The 26,916-nt window shown below is 41.2% G+C and overlaps 1 protein-coding gene and 1 long non-coding RNA gene across 4 annotated transcripts in view; one reads left to right on the forward strand and one right to left on the reverse strand.

The window, feature by feature from the left end:
* Nucleotides 1–1,393: 1,393 nt before the first annotated feature.
* On the reverse strand, nt 1,394–8,421 carry LOC128143323 (uncharacterized). The gene is made up of 2 exons (XR_008235724.1): nt 4,066–8,421; nt 1,394–1,884 (listed from the first exon to the last, which is right to left on the reverse strand). It is a non-coding gene; the product is annotated as an uncharacterized LOC128143323 (long non-coding RNA).
* A 469-nt stretch (nt 8,422–8,890) lies between these two features.
* The window catches only part of SCAF11 (SR-related CTD associated factor 11), a 50,943-nt gene continuing 32,917 nt past the window's right edge, over nt 8,891–26,916 (forward strand). The window contains exons 1-3 of one of the 3 annotated variants that reach the window (XM_052788986.1): nt 8,891–9,140; nt 25,536–25,614; nt 26,457–26,611. In XM_052788986.1, the coding sequence (XP_052644946.1) occupies nt 25,554–25,614; nt 26,457–26,611 (216 nt within the window). In that variant the 5' untranslated portion in view covers nt 8,891–9,140; nt 25,536–25,553. Of the gene's footprint in view, nt 9,141–9,725; nt 9,975–25,535; nt 25,615–26,456; nt 26,612–26,916 lie in introns of those variants that run through there. The other 2 variants (XM_052788985.1, XM_052788987.1) reach the window with 2 other exon arrangements.

Raw genomic sequence — 26,916 nt, forward strand, 5'->3', positions numbered from 1 at the left:
AAGCTTGTTTGACTCACGTGGAGCAATCAAAGAGGGTATTACCATCTCTCGTTATCTGCTTTTCCCTTTTGTTAATGGTTACCACCTCGTAACAGGCAGCAGAATCAATGTTTCAAACTGCACAGCATATTAATGTAAGAAACCATCAGTTTAGGATTTATTTGTTGATTTGTTCTGGGGTGGTTTTTTCCTGATATGGAAACCTTCAGGAGAGGGACAGCTTAGACAGGAGGGGAAGGTAATGTCTCTTGTTATGAACAGATGGATGTATTCTAGAGACGCTGTTCTGCATCACATCATTATTTAACTTCTCTTGGATCACGACTAGATGGCACGGTAAGTTGGATTTCAGAGACTCCTGTTCATCCTCCAGTTACTGCCATTGCTAAACCAGAGAGTTACAGATACAGAATTCCTCATCAAGGGGAACGGCAACTGCAGGAAATTTTGAGAAGTCTGGTGTGTTCAAAACCTCAAGGAAGGGCAAATGACACTGCAAAACTCAAAATGTTGGGCAACTGAGGAAGAAGAAGTTTTCAAGACAGATTTTATTCTTTTTTTTCTGAGCACCTTTGAACTGTAGTAGTTAATCAATACCTTGGAGAAAGGTACCTGTGCTAAAGATTCAGCATTTTAATCGAAATATACTGGGCTCTTCTATAGTAGAACCAGCAAAGGCCAAAGAGCGTTCCTAAAGTCTCGAGGTTAAATAAAGGAGATCAGACAAATCAATCCACCCTTATTTGTCATGTAAAAAATCAACTAATGGACCTTTTGTATTTGTTTAAAAACCAAAATCTTTTAGATATTCATATGAGTACAAAAATATTGATTCATGTGAAACAAAGCTATTAGACTGCAGTGTTATGGTATTCTCCAGTATAGTTCAGACTGCATAAGCTATTGATAGATGAGATGTTTTCATCCCTTAGGGTAAACAAAAAGAAGAAAAAAAGATAGGGAAAGAACACTGTTTTGTAAGTTTATTGATGCAAGAGAGTGCTGGTATACAATAGGAGCAGTACCTCCATCTATGGCGTCCAGCTATATGGTACAAATTAGGAGTCAACATGCAAATAACGAAACACCAATCAATGCTCCTATGGGACAGGGCTCAGAAAGGTTTCATTTCATAGGGTTCCTTCGGTTCCTCAGTAGCACCTAGGTGTGCCTAATTTATTACCTATTTGTAATAAAGACATGAGCTACAGAAGTGAAACTGATGAATTTGCAGTTAACAATTGCTTTAGCCGAAGTATTGTAAAATAACCAGAAAGGTGCAGTTTACCCATTCCCTCATTAAACAAGAACATTAATGGATTTATTCCTATGTCAAAAGGAAAGAAAAGATGAGACCTTACATAAAGTACATTGAGAACCAGTCATTTAAAAATTCAGCATATAATTTTATATGTTCTTCCTTCTACTCCCACATGGGAAAAGTATACATTATTTTCATTGATATGCTTTCTATATGATGAGAATTACAGTAAAGAGTTTCCCAAATAGATGGCTGAATCTACAGCAGGCACAGGCTGAGACTGAGAACCAGAAACATTTTCAGTGTTTGCTGAGAAGAAGGTGTCAAAAGTTGAGTCTTGCCAAGCTGCCTATTTAGATAATGTTAAACGATAAAGGCAAGGGCACTGATCTATCTTGAAAACACTAATCAGCCATTATTTAACTAAATAATATGCAGAGATTAATGCAAAAAATCAAGAAATGAGAAATATAAAACATAAACTAGTACTTTTAGAAAGGAGAGTATGAAAAAGCAGAAATGGATACCCTTTTTTTTGCCATTCCTTGGTCTTTTGAGACTGCAAGGTTTTGGAAGGAATGATCTGTGCAGCTGCAATCATGTAGCACATCCTTGGGCAATATCTGAAAGTAATCATAACCACAGTTACAGCCTGAAACACAAAATCCCCAGCTGTAGCTCGTAGTGCCACCAGCTCCTAGTACACACTGTACCTTCACGATCTACAGCTTGCATGTGTGTTTCATGCCAGGTTTGTCCCAGGCATTCATGAAGCACATGTGTGTGGTTGACTCACATACGTTATGCACCATTACACCACTTGATGGAAGCAGGTGGCTAGCAGTGTGAGATCCTAAAGCTCGGTGTGAGAAGAGGTTGATAGAGGAGTAAGGAATCTTTCATTGTATTTTTGCTTATTCTGGTTATTTGCACAAATGCAAAAGACTTGGCTTCGCTAAATATTTCAGCTGTACTCTCAGTTTTTTCTTGGTGTTACCGGTTAACTCCGCTCCCTCTCATCCTCCTCTCGCTCTGTCATACACGCAATCCCACAGCAAAACCTCTCCACCCAAAGAGTTCAAGCCTGCATGTGCCTTTGAACTTAACTTGGCTTTTACTTAGCTATCTCCTATAGTTCTTCTAAGATGAATGGTGGTAGTAACACCCAACACTTTCAATAATATTTATCACAATCTGTTACAGCAAGTCTGACTGAAACCAGTAAGCCTGGCTGGGGTGGCGAAGAGGACCATTGCATAATGCGGTTCAGCTTAAGTCCAATGTGCTAAATTGGTTAGACAGGTCACCATCTCACAAATTAGAACACATAATTTGAAACAAGAAAAGAATGCGGGCTATTTTTGCTAAGGAGTGCACTGTTGGGTTTTTGTTAGAAATTGCACGGTATGCACACACTATATGCTGGTGTTAAAAACTCCAAGCATTTTTTGTCTTAAGACTATGAATAAATGTAGTTGGTCACAGCTCACTGCTAGAATATTTGCAAAACGCTCATGGGAACTCTTCAAATAATCAAAGAATGGTCTCTCCATGACAGGATAACACCCATCCCATTTCTTGCCGAGGAAACAATATGGTTATGTATTATAAATTATAGCTTATTATCTCACATCCTGTTTCCTCATAGCCCTAAACACAGGAAGCCTTTTCTTCTTCATGATATTCAATCTTGCTGTTAATAACATCTTTCATTTCTACAGTGGGACATATTCCAGAGGATTCCTGTCTATCTCCACGGAGCCCAGTCAAAGTGTGACCATGACCTGGCATGGCGAGAGGAAAATTCCGGCCAAGACCATTACAAAATTCCTCTGATCCTATATAAAAGGGTTGCTGCTATCCACAAAGAACTGAGAAAGTCTGATTTCCTAGGGTTTTGTCCAAGCTCTTCAACTTCAGAGCCAGAACACACTTTAATTGAACAGGAAACTCTCAGGATCTGACGCATGGTTCCTGGATATGGAAATACTGTGAATATGAAATGTGTGCTGCCAAATTTTATCTAATCTGATCCCACTTATCAGATTCTTTTGAAGCTCAGCTTTGCCAAAGATTAAGCCAACGGGGTTTTTTGTATTTAGTTTACTAAATGGTAAACATAGCTGGTTCAAACGCCAATAGTAGAACCAATAGTAGCTGATTAATCTCTTCTAATGAGTTAGAAGACCAAAAAAACCCCAACAAAACAAACACGCAAACAAAAATCCAAAGCGGAGGTTTGATAACTTTGTTTGCAACATGGCCACTAGCATTTATTAAAACAAATACAAAAAAAAAAAAGAAGGAAAAAAAAAGAAGGAAAAAAGGAAGGGAAAAAGGAAGGGAAAAAGGAAGGGAAAAAGGAAGGGAAAAAGGAAGGGAAAAAGGAAGGGAAAAAGGAAGGGAAAAAGGAAGGGAAAAAGGAAGGGAAAAAGGAAGGGAAAAAGGAAGGGAAAAAGGAAGGGAAAAAGGAAGGGAAAAAGGAAGGAAAGAAGAAGGAAAGAAGAAGGAAAGAAGAAGGAAAGAAGAAGGAAAGAAGAAGGAGGAAGAGAAGGAGGAAGAGAAGGAGGAAGAGAAGGAGGAAGAGAAGGAGGAAGAGAAGGAGGAAGGGAAGAAGGAAGGAAGAAGGAAGGAAGAAGGAAGGAAGAAGGAAGGAAGAAGGAAGGAAGAAGGAAGGAAGAAGGAAGGAAGAAGGAAGGAAGAAGGAGGAAGAGAAGAAGGAAAAAAACCCAGCACCCACAACAGTTGTCTATACTCTGACTGACCATACTCTCAAAAAAGACTTTTTTTAGTGTTAGACCAACCTTTTGCATTCCCTTTGGCTAAAAAGCAGAAGTCCTGAATTCCTCATTAGTGTGTGTTAACTCATCCCAGTTACTTTTATTTATAGCACATCATGTTATATTTCCAAACAATGAAGCTTGCAAAGACATACTGCATGTAAATAAAAAACCATAATATCTCAATCAAACAATTTTTTAAACCAAGGAAAGAACGAAAAGCTCTAACACTGAAATAATGTTCTCAGTGCAGCCAAGCATCTGAGGCATCTTGACATACAAAACACACAACCTACTTACTTGGATAGATATACATATGGCAGAACTTCAAAATTAAAAAACCCCTAAAAAGCAATGAGAATGCAAGTACCAAAGACACAGACTTCAGAACTCTACATTATTAGAACAATCAGCTAATCTACCTCGTTTATTTCCGGTTAATTTAATTTTTTGCATAATATATAAACACAAGCCACAGTTGAATTTGAAATGAGAGCAACAATCAAAATTCATTGCTGGAAAGAGGGATAGAGAGATCCCCAGAAAACTTCTGGAAAAAAATAATCAAGCAACCGATTTGTAAGTACTTCAGAGATAAGAAGAAGGTAAGGACCAACACTAAATTTTCAAGAACAACGGGTGCCAAACCAATCTCATTTCCCTCTATAGCAGAGTAACAGGCCCCTTGTATAGGACAGAGCACTTACTGTACATTTGATTTTAGTAGGCCTTTCAATGCTGTTTAACCTAAGAAGGAGATTGAGAAGGAATTCAAAAAGTTAAAAGCAGGTAAACATCTGTTGCAAAGAGAAAGGGGACAATCTGATCCAGGTGCTCATGGTGGACAGGACCAAACGTACAGGCTTCTGATGCAGTAGGAAGGGTCACAGTTACGGATCAGAACAGCTTTCCAAAAGCATAAATTTTAAACCAGAGAAACAGCCTGCTTGAGGAGGCTTTGGAAGAGAGAGTTCACCACCAGAGATGTTGAAGAACACACTGAATGAAGGAGCAACATATGCATGACTGACCCTGCATGGGGGCAGAGAGGGTGAACGAGCTCTGAATAAACTCTCAGAGTCCACTTCAGACTTTTTTTTATGCCATTTTAATATATCTACATTCTTCAAAAGCTCAGAATCCAAGAGTCAAATAGATGAATCATTCATTGCTCAAATGAGCATCTGAAACCAGACAGCAAAAACATTATATTATCAATGGTTCTTTTGTTCCCTGGGCATAGGATATTTTAGTGGCTTTAACCGATCACTCCCAACAGTGTCACAATAGGAAGAAAAACCCACTACGCTAAAATTTTTTCACCTTATCTCTTCCAGAGACAGAACGTAGTACTGGCAGCTTCAAGAGTCCAAAAATACCACTTTGGGCTCATTCAGGCTTATTACACTGAGAAAGTAATAATAATAGTCACTTACCTGTGCCTTTGTCACAATGTTGTGTAGATGGTAAATGGCCTAGGATGGCACAGCATACTTCCAAGTTAAGAATTCAAATTTACAGCACAAATACACAAGTATCTCCATCTCCCGCTCTGTGATCTATGCCAATCCTAATTTCTGCATTCACGGATAACTACCGTTTTGTCCTCCGGGAGTCCCACTCTTTACCATGTCCTGACTCATCCCTGCTTTCTTCACCCACCACCTTCCCTCCTACGCTCTACCATATTATGATCAAAATCCCTCAAGTCTGCTCTGCCATCATTTCTCTCTCTCCCTCCCCCTAACACCACTCTTATTTCTAGCCTCACACTCCCTGTTGCTCCCCTTTCCAGATGACCATGCCCTCATTCACACTGTTCTCCCTGCGTGTCTTCCAGCTTTCCTCTGGCACATCTGGCTTCTACCTGTCCTCACAGCTGTGCCACGAATACAGCTCTGCTTCTGCTTTCACACAACGCTGCCCTCCCGAGAGACACACAAGTCAGCAAGAGGCTCAGCTTCAGGGAACGTTACGGCTCTTGTGGCTGACGGGAAACTCTGAAAATGTGGGCAGAGTGCATCCCTCAAACAAAAGACAGGGCACACACAAAGGGCCTCCAAAGTACTACTAAAAATCAAGTGCCTCTTACAGCTTGGGGTTTACTCACGATCTTTGAGTAGAACATTCTGGAGCTAGCTGGAGAATGAAGAAACAGTCCTACTTAGGCCTAGCTACAAAAGACAGCAGGCAATAGTAACTGTCTTCACTAGTCCTGTCCTTCACCTGCAGAGGATTTATGGGTTGTGGTGTCCACCTTGACTCAGGACAACCTCTGCTATCAGTCACTTGAAGAACACTTGAAGAAGCTAAAGACTTTAGAACATGTAAAAACAGACTGAAGATTTTATGTTTTTACCACCCTGAAGCATGGGGGGAAAAAAAAAATCAAATGTCAAAAATCACAAGCTTGGCTCCCAAATCATAAGATTTTGAAAGCAAGATTCTCCTTTCAATGAAACTGGCTGGTGCTCCCAACTCACCCACTAATCCAGAAATTGTAACAAATTATTTCCGTAACCATTCGTATCAATTTTGTCCCAGTCTAATGCCTTTTTTCCTACCATCTTCACCTCAATTCCTGATGATATTTCATATATCACTTCAGGCCAAACCACCCTCCCTTCTTGATTTTTGAGAAAAACACTAACAGGTACATGAATGAGTGGACCCCAATAAATTTATGAACGTGCCTATGGCACAGGGTTTGCAGAGGTTAGTAGGAAATCGGGAGTTCATGACCCCCTACTTCTATATCCCTGTACAAAACCTGAACTCCTCACTCCTCCTTTCACCAGGCACAGAGCAGACAGAAGGAGCGATATCTCATGCTGTCCTCCTCCTTTGACATAACTGACTGACTGCTCACCCTTGATGGGCTGGTTCTGGGAGCAGCCATCCAACTGGACAGCACTGTCCTTCAGCCCCAGTTGGACTGGAAACCTCTGTGGGCTGGAACTTCATGTACACATAGGAAAACTCAAGACATGTTTGCCAGAGCTGACAGCAGTGAAATCCCAGATTTTTCTCTCCGTCGTAAACAGTGTACAGTACATGCCCATCTCAAAAGGTGGACGAGAAAGGGCCAAAGCTGTTCTGTTACTGCATATCTTGAAGTTGTGTGAGTAGCTATACAGGCCAGTGCTGGAATGGACGTAAGGCATACAATCAGAGGATCAAACAAAAGTACAGACAGCACCTCAGAAGTGATGAGTGTTTCTCCCTGCATTCCTCTATCCCACAGACACCTCTCTTCGGCTTGCCTGGCTCTTCTGTGCAACATGATCTGTGCAGCCTGAGTAGATGACAGCAATGTCTTCATGACTTGTGACAGAAACAGTGAATACTAAGGCATCTGTGAGTCCCGACTAGTCATTTTAATTAAAAGACTCAACAGTAACAAATAATAACATACAGCAGCTCTGTATAGTATGCCCTCCTTGCAACAAAACCTTACCTCCGTGGTTGGCTAGTCAAACACACAGCTTTTTTTCTGCTATCGTTCTCCCTTCTTAATTGCTTCAGTGTCTTGCGCTAGGGTCATTCAGGACCTCTGTCTATTCAAACCACAGCACTGAAACTCACCTTTCTCACTTTGTAACAGGGCTTTCTTTAATCCCAACATTCGAACCTGCTTATTCCTTTCTTCAGATGATCCCACTGAAGATTTGGGGAGTTCGTTAACCTTAATAACTTTAAAGTCAGACTTACCTTAAACATTTCATCTCCGTTCCTAAGCCTGTGCTTTCCAACCTATGGCTATAGTCTTGCTTCTTACTACATTCCCCTGCAGCCTGCTGCTAACGAATCCAGTCTTTTCCTTTCTTCCTGTGACTCTTCTCACATGCTGTCCCCACAGGCTGCTCTTACTTAACTCAAGTTCTGAGTTAATCCTAAATTAATAGCCTGTCAGTCATCGTGGCAACTAGTAAGGTATCATCATTCTCGGCAGACTGAGGCGGACACCTATCTTACTCCACCTCAGGCCGCGACAACTTCGTTCTGGACGCGAGGAGACAACCAAGCCCGCGTAGTATTTGGGGTAGCTGGTTCCCCCTTTCCCTGCTGTTAGTTGCCACGGCAGGGCGCGTTGCCCTGGGGGGGTTCCGCTGAGGGTTCGGCGCTCCGCCTCTCCGGGCAGAGCCCCTGCCTCACAGCGCACCCGCGGGGACGGTGCCGGGGACGCAGCCGAAAGCCCTGCGCCTCTCCGCCAGCGCTCAAGGGCGGATGCCGGGGCCCTCGGCCTGCCACGGCCTCTCGCCCCGCTCACGGCCGCGGCCGCCATCGCCGCGGGCAGCAGGGCCCAGGCGCGGCCTAGGCCGGCTGCCTACGGCCCCCACCGCCTGTCTCAAGCGGGTCGCGCTCCCGCGGTCACGGGCCTCCGTCCAAAGCTCCTTTCGTCTAATTTGATTAAAAGAATTATTAAAAAAAAAAAAATAAAAAATTGGCGGGGGGGGTGGTCGCGGTCAGACGACGTCACGGCCGCCGGGCCGCGCCCTGCCGCCGCGCCGCCACCAGGGGGCGCCCCGCGCCCGCCCCGGCCCCACGCGCCCGCCCCGGCCCCACGCGCCCGCCCCGGCCCCACGCGCCCGCCCTCGTCCCATTGGCTCCTCGCCGGGCCCGGCGGGTCACGTGCCCTCCCCTCCCTCCCTTCGCCCTCTGGCGACTCCCCCCGCCCCTCCCTTCCCTTTTCAAGCCGGCTCTGGAGGACCTATCCCACAATGCGCGGCGCGGGACGGTTTGGAAGCGTCTCGCTGGCGGGCTGCGCCGCCCGCTCGCCCGCCACGCCACCGCCTATCCCCCCGCCCCGCGGCGGAAGGCGGCAGAACAGCGCCCCCCAGCGGCCGCCGCCGGCCAACCGCGCACTCCCGGACATGTGGCCCGGCGGCCGCTGAGCGGGGCCCCCCGCCGAGCCCCGGCCCGGTCCGCTCTCCCGCCCGGACGGACGCTCCTTCGGTAGCAGCGAAGGCGGCGGAAACGGCAGCAGGAGGCGCGGGGGAACCGGAGCCTCCGCTTACGTGTGGTGACGGCGCGAGGGGACGCCGTGGCGCCGGGTGAAGAGACGCGCAACGGCGGTTGGGGCGGGCGGTTGCCGTGAGGTGAGGGAGAAGGGCTCGGGGCCGTTCCCGGACATGGGACGGAGGGAAGGGAGGGAGGGAGGGAGGGGAGGCGGGCGCTGCTGCTGCCGCCGCCGCCGTCGTCGCCCTCTGGCCGGGGCCTTCGCCTGCGCTCGGGGCCCGCCGGCCTCCGGTGCTCCGCTCCGTTTGCCGCCGGCTCCGGCCTCGGGTTTCCCCCCGCTCCCCTCCTCTCGCCGGCCCGCTGCCGGCGCTCGGCCGCCGTGACAGGCCGCGGCGGGGTGCGGGGGGGGGGGAGGCCCGCCTCGTCTCGCCTCCCGGGGCGAGAGGGGAAACAAAGGGGGGCGGCCGGGGCGATCCGCCGTGGGCAGGAGACCGCCGGCCCCCTCGGCGCCGAAAGCTTTTGTGAAGGCAGAACGGGAGGAGCAGGAGCAAGCCCTGCCTGGTGATCCGTGAGCGGGGTTGGCGCGGGGACCTCCCCGCCGTGGGGCTGGCCTGAACAAAGATCCCGGTCCCGGGGGGGGGGGGGGGGGGGGGAAGGAGGAGGAGGAGGGTCCCTCCGCTTCCCGGGAGCGGCAGCGTTTGCCGGGAGAGCGGCTCGCGGCTCTGGGGTGCAGGAGTTACTACTGGAAGACTTCGGAGTCGCGGAGGAAGTTGCACGGAGAGGCTCAACTTCAAATCCCGGCTCTGCTTTTGTGCTGTCGTGGAATCGCGACTGACTCGGGAACGTCGGTGAAGTTGCGGAGAGTAACGCTGGAGCCTGGAAGCGAGACGGTTATCAAGCCAGCGAGAGACTCTCTAGTTCTTCTTGGGTTTTAGAGTACATGGTGTCCTAATTCTTTTCTTTTTTTCCCTTTGGTGAGTATTAAAGAATATTATTAGCCGGAGCCCCAAATGTAACTCGTCTTTGACAGACTATCTCCACGTTTATCACTTCAAAACAGTTTTGGCAGGACTAAAATTTGTCCCCTTCCTCTCACAGTGTTTTTATTTGAGACTACTAATTAATTTTAAATTTTTAGGGAGAGTCAGATAACGGAGAGAAAGGCCAGGTAGTTACTGTTTGTTTACTATCAGTAACTAGGTACTGTTGGCGAAGAATCGTTTATCTAAAATGTCACGAGATGGTTAAGGCTGCTCACATCTTAGTAGCAATTATATAGTGGATTGGAATGCCCGTGATTATTGTACAGCTATTTTAAGATTGTAATTTTACAGCTTTTTTTAGGGCTTCGGTAACCTTAAAGGGAGATCTGGCTAACTTAGTGTCTAATGTTGTGTTTGTATATCACTAATGTATCGGGGGGCTTTTAATTTTCTTGGGGTGAATCGTAGTTTTAAGTGAAGTGTAGTCTAACTTAGAGTTTTACTATGTGGGCATTCAGACTCTCTTACACATGGGAGAAGAAAAATGGGGGAAGTCTTTAGTAATTTTGTCATGTTTTCTTTCAATCGTAGCAGAAATAAGTAGTAGGCTTCTTAAATGAAATGACAGGGCGACAAAAATTCGCTCTTACTTGGTTGATTATGCATGGTAATCCATGTCTCTTTTTAACTGGAAAGCTGTATTTAGAGATTCACAAGAATAAAAAAAAAAATGGATAGCATCCTCTTCGGTGACATGGAAAAGACTTGGAAATGATCCCAAGTACTTCTTCAAATGTTTCCTTTAGAATGTCTAGGAATATGGTGTTTGTTGTTCTGTTTTCATTAGATAAGATGAGAAATAGTTGGGGGGGGGGAGGAGTCACAACGTTAAATCTTTTGAGCTTTCCTTTCAGTAGTTTACATTTGCTGATGTGTCAGTTTCCAAAGTGATAAATGGCCCAAATAAGAAATGCATCCATTTTCTTTCATGTTCCACTTGCCTTAAAGTCTGCTTGTGAATAAGCAGAACAGACAACAGCTTTGTGGCCTTGGGGCTGGGGGGGGTGGGGGGGTAGAAATCTCTCTTTTCCAAATGTGTTTGAAAGAGAACGCATTTCAGACCTTCTCTAATAGCGATAAACCTGGGTTCACTAGTTTGTCTCATATTCAGATTACCGTTAAGATTGGGAACACTTCCCCAGGAATTTGGTGAGTTTTTTGAATGTGAATTTGTAGTGCTCAAACACAGTATGTGAAGGTTGTTGAGTTTGACTTAACAAGGAGATGTAAGTTTATCTTATTCTCCAGTTATTCAGCTATCAGTTTTGATACATCCAGGTGATAAAGAGTTTCTTTGTGCTTTCAACTGACTGTAGTTTGACACAGTTGATGCATGACTTCTAGCCCCTGGTTTTATAAAACTTGTAGGTCGTTCTGCTCATGATACATGATGGTTCTGCTCTAGTTACAAACATGTGTTGTCAGGGTTTTTTTCCCCTGTTACAGGGATTCTTTGCAGAATCTTCTCAGTTTTCCACTGTTCTGAGTACTAAAAAAACCTGTGCAAAGAAGTTATTTAAAGTTTACTACTTCTATGTAGTAATTAAAGGGTGATTCTATTTCAATTAATGCTATATTTAAACATGCACAATAATAATGGGCAAAAACACTGTTGGAAAAAGTTTGATGGACTGACTTGCCATCCCTACACCAAAATTCTTGAAGCCTGGCCGTCTGTCAGTCCACTCACTGTTCAGTGTTGGAATTTTCTTTGCTAGCAATCTAAGGTGAGGGAGAAAAAACGTCCTTCTGGTAAATAGTAACAAAAACATGCGGTCCAGTTGCTGCTGATGGCTAAACTGATTATTCAGTACTGTTGACCATTGTTATCAATTTGTCTGAATGAATTCTGAAATGGTTACAGTTAATCTGCTAAACCATTTAAGATTAGAGTAGATTTCATAAATCTCAACATCGCCCAATTTTTTTGCCTTTGTTTGGAAGTTAGAGATATGGTCTTAAACAGAGTTAATACCCTAACCCTTCTTCTGTAGTCATAAATACCAGAGGTCTCTAATGTGCATATTCTTTAGAGCGCTTCAAATCAAGGGCTGGTTCATGGCTTTTCAGCAGTGTGGGCACGTGTTGTTTCACCTGTATGTGCTAGTTCACCTTGGTCTGAAAGGGTGGTGACCTTGATCTGAGAGGATATGAGTGCAGTGACGTTGTATCTCCTCTTCCCCAAGTGTTTGATCTCTTTTTACCCAACAGTTGAGGATATGGGCACAGTTTGCAAGCAGAAAGCCGTGAACATCTCTGTTTTGGGTTTGAAAGTTGCTTAGTTTTGGTACCTTGAACCACTTGAGTAAGATGATTCTTTGTGTAGGAAGCTAGCTGCAGTCGTGAAATAACAAATGGAGGACTGTAGCTGCTGGAAGATGGAAGGTGAACGTGTGTCTGCCTTTCTGTTCCCTAAAGCTGCAGCTCTGCTGTCCCGAACAGTTGTCCATCACCTACCTCTACATCTGGGTCTGGTGGAGCACCAAAGGCACGGTGACCGTGTTTGAAGGGCTCTCAGTGGTTGAGTGTGCATAATCTGTACTTCAGTGGCCACGCCAGATTCAACAAGTAGTTTTTCTCTGTCAGGAGTTTAAAAAAAAAAAAAAAAGTGCTAAGGAAGTTGCCTCTAACTTTTAGAAACATTCAGCTTTCCTACATCTTATTTTTATGGCACATCAGGTAGCTTTCCTAAGACTTTTAGTTGGAGAAACAAATGAAATTTAACCAAATGTGGAAGTTGTCACTTCTAGGCTGGGGAAATTGTTAACTGACTTGAAGAAAGATGATCAAAATACTGCGTTTAATTATGTATAAGTAGGCAAGATTAAACTAAACTGCATATAAAATGCATTTATGCAGGTAACAAGTACATATATATATACACATACACACAGACATACCTGTAAGCATATGTGTATCTATGCCTTACATTTGTGTCTGTTGTGCTAAAATGAGTATTTTCACTCATTCATTTTTTATTATTAAGTAATGCTGTCTCACAAATTGTCTTGATGAAACAGTAGTATTACTCTTTTTTTTTTCCATGAGAACATAAAATTTGAATTTTAACTCAAAAATACTTCATCACAGCGAACATGAAAAAGTAACATTTTAATTTTATGGTTCTGTGGTCAGTGGTATTTCTTCTTAACTTTCTGAGATTATCTCAGATTATTTCACATGTGTGTATTTAAATATTTAAAAAAAAAAAAAAGAATATGTAGAGAGAATTGGGAAGAAGAACTATGTCTTCCAGAAACTGTTTTCTAAAGCCTAATACTGTGGAAAATTGCAGTATCTGATTACTTTTTCTAATAGACACTAATAATAATGTCTGTCTTAGTGCAGTTTTTATTTAGGGATTGGTGAACTCCCATTAAAATGCAATCTTTGTTCCTCTATTATTAGGTCTGTAGGTACTGCTTAACTGCGATCTGCCTTCAAAGGTACTATTTGTGAGTAAACCTGAGTGATGTATTTAATGATGTTTGGAACTTTTCCAAGCTAGTATGAAATTGCTTGAAAACGTCAAGCGAGTTAACGCTTGTTGTCTCTCTACTCACTACCTGGCTTTTGTTAGACTGCCAGCAGTAATATGGAATGTGAAATTCCATGGGATCAGTGTCTGATAGAAGTCTTCATGTATGTCCATACCTTTAGATAGCAACACATGCCAAAACTGCAGCAGTGGAAACTCCTACCTTTCTCAGTGTGCCACAGAAGAGATGAAGACCCTTACCTGAAACTGAGCTGTCTGATATTCAAAACTTGAGTTTTAAGGTAGAATTTGAAGGTAGATGAGCAGTTTTAATTGGACTGCTCACTATCCAGAGCAAATGACTTCAGCAATTCTGGACATAAGAGGGACAATGAAGTTCTTCCCTGCCTTCTACACAGCCACTGAATAAGCGCTTCTGGTATGCAGTTTTGCTTTTTTTTTTTTAAACATTCTTAGTTTGTTACTTGTGATGTAAAAAGTAGTGACCCCTGTAGATGGATAGGTGTAACAAAAAGCAATTGGAAGTCCTATGAAACAGTTGGAGAAAAGCAGTCAGTTAGGACTACCTTGAGCTCATTGGAGTTTTGTTTTTAAGAGATGTTACCAAATAAAGATACCTGTAACAATGAAGGTAAAGTATATTCTCTCTAAACCTATGCAGTTGTGATTTTTAAGATCTAGTTTTATCATCCTGAGCAAGAAAGGCACCTTACACAACTCTTAGATCAGTCAGTTGGTACCAGCGGTTATTTTGTGGTGGTTACTCTGGCAAGAAACTTTGAATGAGAATGGGGTTTATCGTTGGAAGGAGCGCCTAGTATTGTTGATGTGGGAAGCTTAAGTTCTTTTGAAGCTTTGCAATGAGGTAGAATAATCAGTTGTAACAAAAACTAGGTTGGTTACTTAAGAATTCACAGTAAAGTACTGTTTTGTTATGGGTGATTTCTTGATGCCATCTGTATGGTGAAAGTAACCCAAAATGGTGGTTAGCATGTTTTTCTATTATAGATTCTCTTCGTAAGTGGAAAGGAAAAGGTGATGGAGTTCAGGTTGTATTTTCAAGCTCAGATCTGGCTCTTCCCTCTTCTGTGGTTAATAGTTTCTGTTACCTTCTGTGTGTTGCTATTGGTGTTAAGGAAACCTTCTCTCATGTACCTGTCTTCCATTCCTGGCCATGTTTTTCTAGCTTTATTTTAGCTATCTAGAAAGTTATTGCTGATTAAGGGCTGTGAAAGCAAGATCAACAGTCATTGAAGCTGCTTACTCCCCATCTATCTACTACTTCTAAACTGATGTCTAATGCATTGTTATCCTACAAATATTGTAGGAGATTTTGTGCTAAATACAATTACACTTAAAATTATTTCAGTTATCATAAATGCTTTGCAAACTCTTTATTTTTCCACCATTTTCCAAAAATACGGCATTTCTTTTTGTCTGAGATTTGTAAGAGGTTAGTGTGGGTCTTTGACCTGAGCTTATGAAATAGTTAATCAAAGTCAAAAGGAGCTTGAGAACCATGTTTTTGACACCATAGCTTTCATCTAGTGGTTTTTTAAAAAGAGTACTCCTCGGAGAGGCATGGCTATGTTACTTTCTTTCTTTTGTTTGTTTTTGTACCAGTGTCTGTATATTTTACACGTAAGCCAAAATTACTTTTTATGGAAACACATTTTTTTAATACCAAAAGAACATGTCATATCACTAAACTCTTGATATGATACATAAAAGGAAGGAACAGCATGCTTTTAATAGAGGACTCAAATTCAGTGTATTTTTATCAAGTGTGTGTGTATGGTTCTACGCAATCTTCTATAGCACGTTTTTTCCATTTAAGTAAATCCATAAAATTATAGGGGAGCCTATACATTACATAAGTTTTGTTAGAGGTATGCCCTTCAGTTTGCAGGGGTTCAACATTCAGAAGCTGAGAAATAAGACTACCGCGATGTAGGTGAGAGAAGAAATGGTAGTCTGTAATTGGACAATTCCATGCTACTTCTTTCTTTGCTGGATTCTGCCCTTTTTTCTTTGGCTCAACATACTTTTCTAATCACCTACCACTCTGGTTTTGTTGCCCCATTAATGTTTTGCATCTTAAATGTGCTTATTGCCATTGCTGCTGCCCCTGAGCAGTAATGCTTAATCTGAGTTCAGTCTTACTCCATCAGTTTTGCCCATTGTTTTTCCTTCCACTGTTAAAAGGTCTTAGCTTTTCTACTTCTGTCTTTGCAAGCTCTTTCAGTTCAGCTCTCGCATCCCTGGCATTTAAGTCCAGCTATTTGGGCATGTTTAGGATGGTATTAAGAAAAATAAGAAGAAGGAAGATGGTCTTCCTAGTTTCTTTAGCATCAGAGAAATGATTGCAACAAGTCCTGCTGTGTTGCCATAGCACTGGCTGAAGTATGCTCATTCATCTTGTGGGAATGGTGCATGTGCACTGTAGCAATGGGATAGGAACTTCCAATTATTAGTCTATGCTAAGCACAGATGCAGTTTATGGGAAAAAAATTAAATGCAATGACTAGCAAAGATTTCTTGAGTAAATGCAAACTTTTTTCCCAGATCTGTGACATGGCTAGATTTGGAAGGGTTGCTTGTGTGGAAAGCATGGTCTTGATCTCAGTGACCCACTGCCAAATAGCTGCTCTTTGGTGGAAAGCATGAAAATACTAGTGCTTCCAAGTGGCTAGAAAAAAGTACTACTTTTTTTTTTTAACTGTTCTTGGAAATGGCTGAGCCATTTTTGCTGACTTTGGTATGTAATGTTATCCCTTCCAGCTGCAAAAGTATGCATGTGACTGAGGACCCTCAGCAGTGGAAAGCAAGGTCATGAGTTTATGCTGATTTGATTTAGTTGCTTGAACCATGTGCACCATGACAATAGTACCTAATCCCTAATTAGTTCCTGTTATTTGTAAGTCTCAATTTCACCCAGTTTAGTCACAGACTACTTAGAAGAAACACCTAAGTGTTGAATTGTACATTTTGTGGGAGAATGTTATGTACACTGTTTTCTCTTTTATATTTCTTTGTATTATGTTAATCACGACGGTTCTTCAGTGTTTTATCAGCAGTATATGGAACAGCGTGACTTAGCCCCTGGCATACATGCATGTTCTCCCTGCGGGGGTGGTTGTGGTATGGTGCTTTTTGTGTTGGGAGCCTTATCGTACACATGCACGTGTGAAACAGCAGCACAGTGCATATTGCCTTCTATTGAAAATACTGTTTTGGAAAGCAAAATTGGTAGCCTTTTAATTTATGTGAATATACCTTTCATCATCTTGTATCAGTCTTTAGAAGGTTCTATTCATCCTGTCTTCTGTATAAATGAAGTGTTTTTTTCCTGGAGGAGTTAACCGTGGCTCCAATGGGCGTTATTTCTTATGGCTGTCATGGACCCAGCCATGCACTTCTGTAAAGATCAGGTTTGGGATTGTCTTGTATAATTCAGAACATCTTTGGAAAGCAGTGTTATGAGTGGCAGCCTTACTGAGGAGCTACCCTGCAAAACTGCCATAGTTCAGCACGTAGGGAAGCTATGTGGCTCTGTCCGCACTGCTTTTGTATTGTCAAGAGCTGACAGAGGCCTGAGTAACCTAGTTTGTCCTCTGGCAGAGTGGAAAGGGGTTTTCTCACAAGCTTGAGAAATGTCACTGAAGAGCCAGTAGGGATGCAAGCGTAGCTTTAAATTACAGGTTAGATTGATCAGCTGTGAATATATACTTTGAATCAAATGAGACTGCCCAGTGTGACAACTAACTCCTCAAAGTGTGCTTTCCCCCCTGCCCCCCCCCCGGTTAACTACCAAGTTTAGCTTCATCTAGTTCTCAGTCTGCAGATTGAATTTGCCGAAGCACTGGGCCATCTTGATTGTCACTGGGCACCCTGAATGTGCTAATAGTACAGAGCTGTCACTTCGCTATACTTTGTCATGTAATATCATGTGGTCTGATGAGTTAACCTCACAGCTGCTGGTAGATACTGAAAATGCTGGAGGGATAATTGATTTAGATTGACTTGTGGAGGAATCTGCTGAAGTACAGTTTCTCATTGCTGCTTACTGGGTATGAGCCCTTAAAATGAGTTCAGGAGACATCCTAAACTTCTGCCACCTATCCTAGTGGAACAAAGCATTTTATGGTTGACAGTGCAGAAAGAAATGAAATTTGCCTTCTGTAGATAATTACCTATCAGTGCCAGTAAGGTAACTGTAGTTCAGTACCAAACTCAGATTTGTCATGTCTAAAAGCTGGTAACTGCTGCGCAAGCTTGTAATCAGCTTTCGTTCACCTCTTCATGAGCTTCCTCTGAAAACGGGGCTCAGCCTTGCGTGATAGCATGATGAGAACTGATGTACACAGGGAGACTTTCTTCAGTGTGTTTTTGACAAAGAGATTTAATATCCTTTTGATGCTTTAACTGTTTAGGTCAAACATTGTACTATTTCTGGTTTGTGGAAGTATCAGTCTTTATGTGGATTGTGCCAGTAGTTGTGTGGATGCTCCTGATTCTGACAAGCAAATCACCCTTTGCATGTGTGTCATCTTTGGAGGAGGAGGGGTGATATAACTGTTTCATAAACCTTGGTGTCTTGTGTTGTCTTGAGTTATCTACTACTTAAGACTGATAAAATGGCTCACTCTTTCGGATGGTTCTTGGGCTGGGATTTGGAATTTTGCTGAAGACTGATAGCTTTATTATCAGTTGAATTTTAGCACAAGATTTTCAAGTTGGTTGTTTTGTTAACTTCTTGTTTTCCAGCGCTAATGGTTCTTCTGTAACCTACATCCTTGTTTTGCTTTGTTACTAGGTAAAAACCAATGAGAACTGATTACTTTGGGAAAGAAAGGAACATGAAGGCTGGTAAATCAGGGGGCCAGCTGCATGACTGGGATTCTGAGGTGAAGGGACGCTTGTCCCATGTGTGAATTTCCCAGTACAGAGGGATATGGGAAGTTCCTTAATAGATGCCTGTTGGTGATACTAACTTTGTGACTATCTTCAGTCTCTCATATGCGTAAATCTGTTGGGTTTTGGGTTCTTTTGGCTTTGATAATAACTCTTACTTAAGAGCATTAAATTGGTGCCATGCTGTTGTTATAGGTATTAACAGCAAAGTACAAGTTTTGTGATAGGTTACCCTTTTTTTCAAGTTGGTAGCTTGTCTGGTTTAGTTCTGTGTTGTACTGAAGCTTTTTGGATAGTGACTTTTCTAAGTAGAGCTAGAACATGGTTCTTCACCCTTACACATCTGAATAACCTGTGATGAATAAAGTATTCTTCAGTTACTGTTAGTAATAGTAGAACACTAGAGAAACCTGTGGATCAGCATGACCTGTTAAGGCACGGATACATGAAATGGTACTGCTGGCATTGTTTGGCTACCTTCTTATACTGCCCAGTAAACTGAAGTGTTTTAAATGCTAGACACTGGAGTTCAGTCTGATTTGTAGCAGCACTTCAACATGTAACATTCTGTAAAAGACACGGTGTGTCCCCCACAGTTTATAGAATATTCTCAAATATGTGAGGTCTTATAAAATTACATTTCTTACTGCCCTGATGTTTTGCCTATGTCTTGCAGGTGCTCTTTTGTTAAACTTCAGTGAGGAGCACTGCCTACTCCCTTGGCTTAACATGAAGAGGTCTGGATGGGAGGTTTTGAGCCAGTTTATGATTATAAGCTTTATACAGGAAGGAGATTACCTTGTGTGTGTGTGTCCACTGTAAGGTTCTAAATCTTCCTTGAAACTCTTGGCTCTTCAGATGGTCAGACAGGTTACTAGATGATAATTGCTGCATCTAATCCACTGCAGCAGTTCCTCAAGCCATATTTGCACATTTCCATTGAGTTGTGCGTGCCTTCCTTTCTTAGGAGGCAGTTGTGATGTTGTCCTGTATACTTCTGTGAGTGCTGACTGGATGTGAGTGTTGAGTGTCCACAGCTGCTATTCAGTTTGTCATTGTTGAGGGGGCCACAAAAATGGAAGCGTTGAATCTAGCAGGGACATAGCTATAGCCACAGCATCTGCAATGTATGTGTGCTTGTCAGTGTGTTGCTGCTAGACTGTGGGAAAAGAAGTCCTGAGGAGGATATCTGCTGTGGTGGTTTGTTTTGGTTTGCTTTTTTTCTTTTGTGTAGGGTAGGAGCAGGTCGGCAGAAGGGAGTGTACTGTTTAGGATGGTACAATTCTAGCCATTTGGCTTTGACAGTTTTCTCCTGTGACTTTACCCTGTGTTTTTATGGACTTGGCAGGTAATCTAGGTACTGCCATGTCCTTGAAGGGGGGCAGTTTGACAACAAAGTCTTGGCTATTCTAGCACCTTGTCACTGCCAAAAGGGGTGATCCCATTTTATGTCTTCCCTCCCCCATTCTGTCACTTGCAATTTCTTTGGCACATGTGTGGCTCTTAGCTGAGTCTGCTCACCATCACTAGTGGTGAGAAACAGAGCTGCTTCTTTTGGTGGCAGCAAGCTGTTAGATTAGGTTAGCTCTCTTGGGTAATTGCCTCCTTAGAGGGTCTGGAAAGAGTCTTTAAATCAGCAGTGTCTCCTTGCCTGAATAGCACTGATTCTTTCCAAGACACTGGATCTACATGAATAGGTTTAAACCACCTATAGAAAAAGGTTTCTTTTTCTATTCCCCAAAGCATAGCACTGGTCCCTTTCTTTCTCTTCATCTTTGTTGGTTCTGTGGCATTCCATTTGGGAATGCAGACAAGGTGCAATTTGAGCATACAAAGAGTAAAGATTCTCTTTTAAAAGCCCTCTTTTGAGTGTGCCTGTTGGTTCTATTCTCACTAATGTTCTGGGCCATGAGATTTTACTACACAAAGGAGCAAATCCAGGATAAGTGCTTCCAGATCCTCAGTTTAGCCCTCATTTATTGGAGGGCAAACAACACTACTGAATTGTCACTTGAAGCAAGTCTACCTTCCAGGCTTTTCAGACAAATTAAAAGTTTTTCCAAGTAAAAAGAACTGTGAAGGTTCTTGATGTATTTTTGCAACTACCCAATAGTGTCTTTTTTTTTTTTTTTTCTTTTCTTGGAGTATGTGTTGCATTAGACTTAGCGATACGAGTAGGTAAAAAGCTTTTCAAATGTTCAGCTGCCATTGGAAATATTGTTTCCTCAGCCCATGTCCCAAGATGGCACAGGACTTTCTGCAAAAGTTTCCAAAATTTTCATCAGCAGCATTTGCCCCATAATGGTCCACAGGTTATGGTGAGCCCATATGGGGAACTCCAGAGGACACTCAGTGTTCCACCATTAATTACTAAAAAAAATCTGGTTTTGTAAATTCAGCTGATTATCAAGATCTGTTTTCAATAAAAACATTCTTGCTGAGGGAGAGTCTTCAACCTCCTTCCAAGGTTTCTTAAAGACCATGAAAATGCATGGAGCAGAGTCCTACTTATTGCTGCCAAAAAATTTGATGGGAGTAAAGGGTGTTACTGTAGTTGTATTAAGAAAATAGTTTCTGTAAACTGAATGTATGGCTGACTTGTTTCAGTTTTGAAGCTGATTGTTTCTTGAGTTAGTAAAGAAATCAAAACACAACTAATAGAGTGCCACAGATCCTTTTTAAAAGAAGAGAAAATATTTTTAAATAGAAACACAATAGTCAAAATAAGGCTCTCCTGTAAGTATTGATGCAACATATGTCTAAGAAGTTGAAATGTTAATTACAAATGTTTCCTAAGTTAAGTCTGTTAAGGGAACAAGAATAAGCCAGTCTTGTACATCATTTTGCACTTGCTTACTGGAGATCTTGTTGCATATGTTCTTGATTTCCACCCCCCTTTCCAATTCGACAAGTGTACTTCTGTTTAGATAGGTCCCTGGTCCGTTACTGCATTGGAGGAAGAGTGTATTTAGCTGTTGCGTTTTATTTACAGGACATAAAGAAAGCTTGCAAAGACTTTGTCTTGTAGTTAGTCAAAAAGGAGATGTGCTTATTTCATGTGTTGCATAGACTACTACAGATTTTCATCAGATGATTTTCCTGTGTCTAATTTTCAGATTTTAATGTAGATTTTAGTTCAATAGGAAATTCAGTTACGTGACTTTGAACAGACTTAAGTTTTTTTCTTTCTGCATGTACAGTGAATTAGCGTTGAAGTACATCTGTATTTTTAGGTTGCGAAGTGTATGAAGTAATTTGTGCAAATAAAAAAGGTAAATCATACTTAAATTTTTGCGATACAGAAGATTGTGTAAATGGCACTTTTATCAGTCTGCTGCCTTCTGCTTTGTGGAGTTAAGTACATCATGAAGCTACATTCCTCAGACAGACAGTGATGAATATATTCCCAGGTTCTACAATTAACTTCATTTAAGCACTTTTGTTGGCAAATGTCTTTGGCTTCTGCCTTCCATGAAGACAAGAACAGGAATTTCCTTCGAACAATAACTTAGAAACTTAAATGTTTAACTCCTTTAAATATAACAGAGGATGTGCTTGTGGTGGTGTCCTTGTTCACCATTTTCACTTTAATATACCAGAGCATTCTTCCCTTTATCCCAGATCTGAAGTTAAATAAGGTATTTCTCTTGCAAAGTAATTCCATTGAAAACTTAGAAGCATCAGAAAACGACCATCTTGGCTGAAATGCTTTGCTGTCTTCAGGCATTCTTGGAAAATATTTTATCTATAGAGTTGGGGGGGGGGGGTTGTCAGCACTAACATAGTATAGTGCTTGTTGCTGTCTTGTCAGATGCCTTGCATGTGTGGGTCTTGAGGTATTTCTAATGTTTCACATCAACAACTGAATGATCGTAACTAAATGTATGACGTGTTGGTCATGAGTCATTGGAATTTGGTAGAAGTACTCTTCGGATATTAGCATTCTTCAAATACATATTAGCCTGATCGGACATGATTCGCCATGGATATAGACATAATATGATCTTCATGTGAGCTCATACAACTTGGTAACTGGGAGAATGACCAAAAAAAATTGATCTCGCTTCTTTCACTGTCTCCTCCCAGCCAAGACTACAGATTTCTTGTATGGCATGCAGCTGGAATGAAAAAGTCTGGGAAATACTTCCAAATCTTCTTAAAGTTTAGAAGAATCTAAAGGACTATGTCATGTTTTGGGACAAATAAGAGTTCTGTTTTCTGTGCTGTCTAGTCCTCCTAAACCACTACATTCTCTTTTCCTAACTCTGTTTTTAATTTTATAAATTTAACATCAATCTTTAGTGTTAAACTCTTCGGCTATTCCAATGCCTGTGATGCCCCTTTTAAAATAGTGGAGAAAATAGTCTTTCCAAAGTTAATTTGTTAAATAATATGTAAAATTTGAGGATGTCTTTTATTTATAAATATTTCTATTTCAGTAGTATTAAATTCCTGTGCTGCATTGAGAAATGCACAATGTCAAACAGGCAAAAAGGTGTGCTGTGCAAAGTGATCTGTGAAATGCATTAGTGGCACTCGATACCTGTTTAAATAATAGGCTTGTGAGAAGAACGATATAACACTACATAAACGTTTTCAGTTGCTGCACATCTTGGATTTACTGATGTTCTGTCAACATTTTAGGATCTCTGTTTTTCTAATTTTTGTAACTGTGCAAGAATTTCTGGGATGTCTTTGTGTCTAGAGAGAGTACAATGGAGAAAAGGTTACTTTTTTGGGGAGCGGGGGCGGCGGCATTGGAATCTAAAGAGCTTCTGTGGGTTTTCTTTCTGCAGTCTGCCTTAGTGAACTCAAGACCTCTTATAATAAACATGAACTCTACAGCTACTGCTTAAGTTACAATTCGGTGTCTAGATTATGTCTATTTAAAACCTTTTCTGTGGATGGATGCAGAGTGCAGAATTCTTAATCTTGTCTTTAAGTGGTCTCAGCTGTGATGTGTCGTGGGACTTTTAGGGTTGAGAGAGATTTGAGCACAGCTTGTGGATTTTTCTGCTTCTGTGAAGCATTGCTGAGGTTTTATTAAGACATAGAGCAGAAGGAATGTTCTTATGTTTTATATATAAAAGCATGTATACCACACACCACCACATGATTTAAACTTTTGGGGACCAAAGCCACTTAAGTCCTCTTGCAAATCAGAGTGAAAACAACAGACCTCGATCTCGTATTTTAAGTTCAAATGTGTCTTTGATGGTCTTGCCTGCCCTAATTTGATGCAGATTTTGCTTTATTTAAGGCATTAAATTTTAAAGTAGCAGTTTGGCTTTTATTGGGTTTCATCTTGCCTAGTCTGCAAAGGATAATAGGTGGTGGTCTGGTCGGTGGTGGTTCGAGTAACAGAACTTGTATACAACTTACAGCATTCACTGCAACAGTCTGAATTAAGATTAGTGCTAGTAACTACAGTTGATGGCATTTATGCTAATGATATCTTTTTAAGTCTTTTTTTTTTTTTTAATCCAAATAGGATAGCATTGTAGGGGAAAATTCCCTTATAGCTAGATTTTTGTTTCCTTTTCCCTTCCCTTTCCCCCACCCTCAGTTGACTTGATTCACATGTTCCTTTTGGGGGATTAAAAAGTAGTTTCTAATGAGAACATTGAAGCCACTTAGAATTCTAATTACAGATTTCTAATTAGTTTCACAGTTTTTGACCATTTCTTTAATGAACTGTCTGTGTTCAAGACTCACGGATCAGAGTCCTGCTTTCTTGGATTACCTAAAAAAGTGAGAAGTGTGTTATGTGATGGGTATCTGCTGCAGCATTTCTTTTCTCAGTAAAAAGAAATGATCGTTAAAACACTTCCTGCTGCCAAGATCAAGCAATAAAGACTTGATCAGAAGAGAAGTTTGGGAAGGCAAATTCTGTCTCTCCACCTCCTGGATATCCAGGTGGTAAAGGGAAACCAGTGTAGTTTGTAAGTAAAATAGGAGAAAGTTCAGTCAAGGAGTGTGGTTGTGGCATTGTTGGCTCTGTCCTGCTGCTTTTTTCTAGCAAAGGCATTAAAGAGTAAGGGGTTCGAAACCTCAGTTGGTTTGCTTCAGGTTTAAATGCTTAAGTAGCAGATCTTGGTAATTTCTGATTTCTTTAATCTCTTCTTGTGAAGTTTTAATTTTTCCTTTTAAATAATAATTTTTAAAGCTTTATATAGTTCCAAAGAAAACTGCTGGTCCCTCTAGGGCTGTTGGGTTGGAGCTTTAGGTGCTTATACCATCTCTGCTGTGACTACAGGAGTTTGAAATGGCAGGAGGTTCAGTCCTTGGTGTAGATACTTTTTTGTTGTTGTTTTGAAGTGTGTTTCATTCTGTGTGTAGTAGGTAGGACTCCAAAGAACATATGCTTACTGTTTCTTATGCGAGATCAAATTCTTTTCAACCTATGTGATGCGGATCACAAAGATATTCTCTGTTACTCTTATTTCATACTGCTCCTTTGCAGAACAGTGAAAAGGTGCATCCTCCCCATTCATGATACTCCACTGCACCTGTGCTTGTGACCTGTCCCCTCCCCTGATGATACAACTTTCTGAGCATTTTTTTTCTGAGTGCTGGTAGTTCTAATTGTGTGACAAAAGCAAGAAGCAAGCAAATGTATGCCGCTTTCATTCTTCTCACTTGCCGCTACTACGGTGATGCTAGATTTGGAAAGCAGCTAACTCTTCTGGTGCTTGTGTGTTTAATTTTGTTGCTTCAACCATTTGTGAAGGGCAATTTGCAGATGTTAGTTACTGCAGTGTTATGTGGGGTGGTTTGCATAGAAACTTAGCAAAGCATTTAACTTTTAAAAATAAAAGCACCATTGGTGGTCTTAAAACACTGCAAAAACTTCGCATTTGTTGGACAAAAACGATTTTCAAGTTGGAAGTATCAGTTGCTAGACAGCGTTAATGATGCTCATAAATTGCAAACAGACTGTAAATGATCTATAACTCTTAATGTCATGTGTTTCTACTCTACAGCGGTATAATGAAATGGAGAGCGCTCATTAAATCCGTAGTGGTCATTTTTATTTTCAAGTTGCAATCTAAAAGAACTGTGCAAACTGTGTTTTCCAGACTACATTTTGTAAGAAGATGAAGAACAGAAAGCAATGTATTCAAGATACTGAGGGTCAGAAGCATGAAGGCATGGAAGGTAAAGTCTGTGTGTGTGAAAATACTCAAGTATGTTACTCGGGTTCAAGCTGTGAAGGTCAGATTTAACATTTGCTCTCAATTAATAATATGCTGCTAGTTTTGAAAGAAGTTGTGTAAACATATCCACTGTCTCAGCATAATATTTTTCTTCAGGGTCCCCAAATCCTTTTCTGTCTCTTCTGTTTTTCACTTGTTGACTTCTAGTAGCAGAACAAAAATGGAGATAGCAATTGTTATTCAGAACAAATAAATAATTTAGAGTAAAATTCCTTGAAGACAAGTTCTTGCCTTTTATATTCTGAAAACAATTTCTAACTTTAAGAAAATCGGGAGCATTTTTTATTTAATGTACATGATTAGGTAAATATTTGAGGATGTTCAGATTAAAATAGTTCTAAGTGTGGAAAACTAAAATAAAGGTAGACCATGTGTATGTAAGATAATGAATATAGAATATGCTGGTGTAATTTATTTCATGGAGAGAGAGTGCAAACATCTGAGGAGAACGAACTCGGGAGAACAATGTCTAAATGACTACATGGCCAATAGGAAACACTGTGTGATGCTTTCTTTATTTAAGTAGCACTGGAGCTAACTTTCCTTTGTTTTAATGGCAAATATTGGTACAGTAGTCTATGAAATATGTTGCATAGTATTTTTTACCTGAAATACATCTTTTAACTACTGCTCTGGCCAGCGTCTTAACTGCATTAGACCTGAAAATTATTAACTTACTTTTAACTACAGAAAATGGTATCTTATTGCCACTTTATTCAAATCTAGAAGGACTTTGTTTCAAAAACTGTCAAAAATTCTAAGTGTCAATGTTAATAATACCAGGTGAAGAAAATGAAGAAAGCTGTTCCTGTTCTACTTTATTATACGACGGTGACACATGCCCCATCTGTCTGAACTGCCTTTTAGAACAAGAGATTGGTTTTCCTGAGAACTGCAGTCATACCTTCTGCCTGACTTGCATTCTTAAATGGGCTGAGGTAAGACTGAGAACCAAAGTGTTTGTTTATTTTTTGGTGCAATCTATTGTATCTAATACCTACAGATTTTTTTTTTTTAAAGAAAATAAGTTATGCATTCTGACTTTGCACAGATGTGTTTCAATGACCAGTTTATAAATAGATCATAGGAAGCTTTCTCCTTAGTGCAATAAAGTACTTTGTGTTTTCTTTCACTAGACAACCTGACTTTACTAATGGTTACTAGAGATTAAGGATCAGTAAAAAAATGGTGTTGGCTGTTTGGAAGATCAGACAGTATTATGTACATGTTGTAATACTGCAGT

Source organism: Harpia harpyja, chromosome 6 (genome assembly GCF_026419915.1).
Source record: "Harpia harpyja isolate bHarHar1 chromosome 6, bHarHar1 primary haplotype, whole genome shotgun sequence".
Classification (NCBI taxonomy): Eukaryota; Metazoa; Chordata; class Aves; order Accipitriformes; family Accipitridae; genus Harpia; species Harpia harpyja.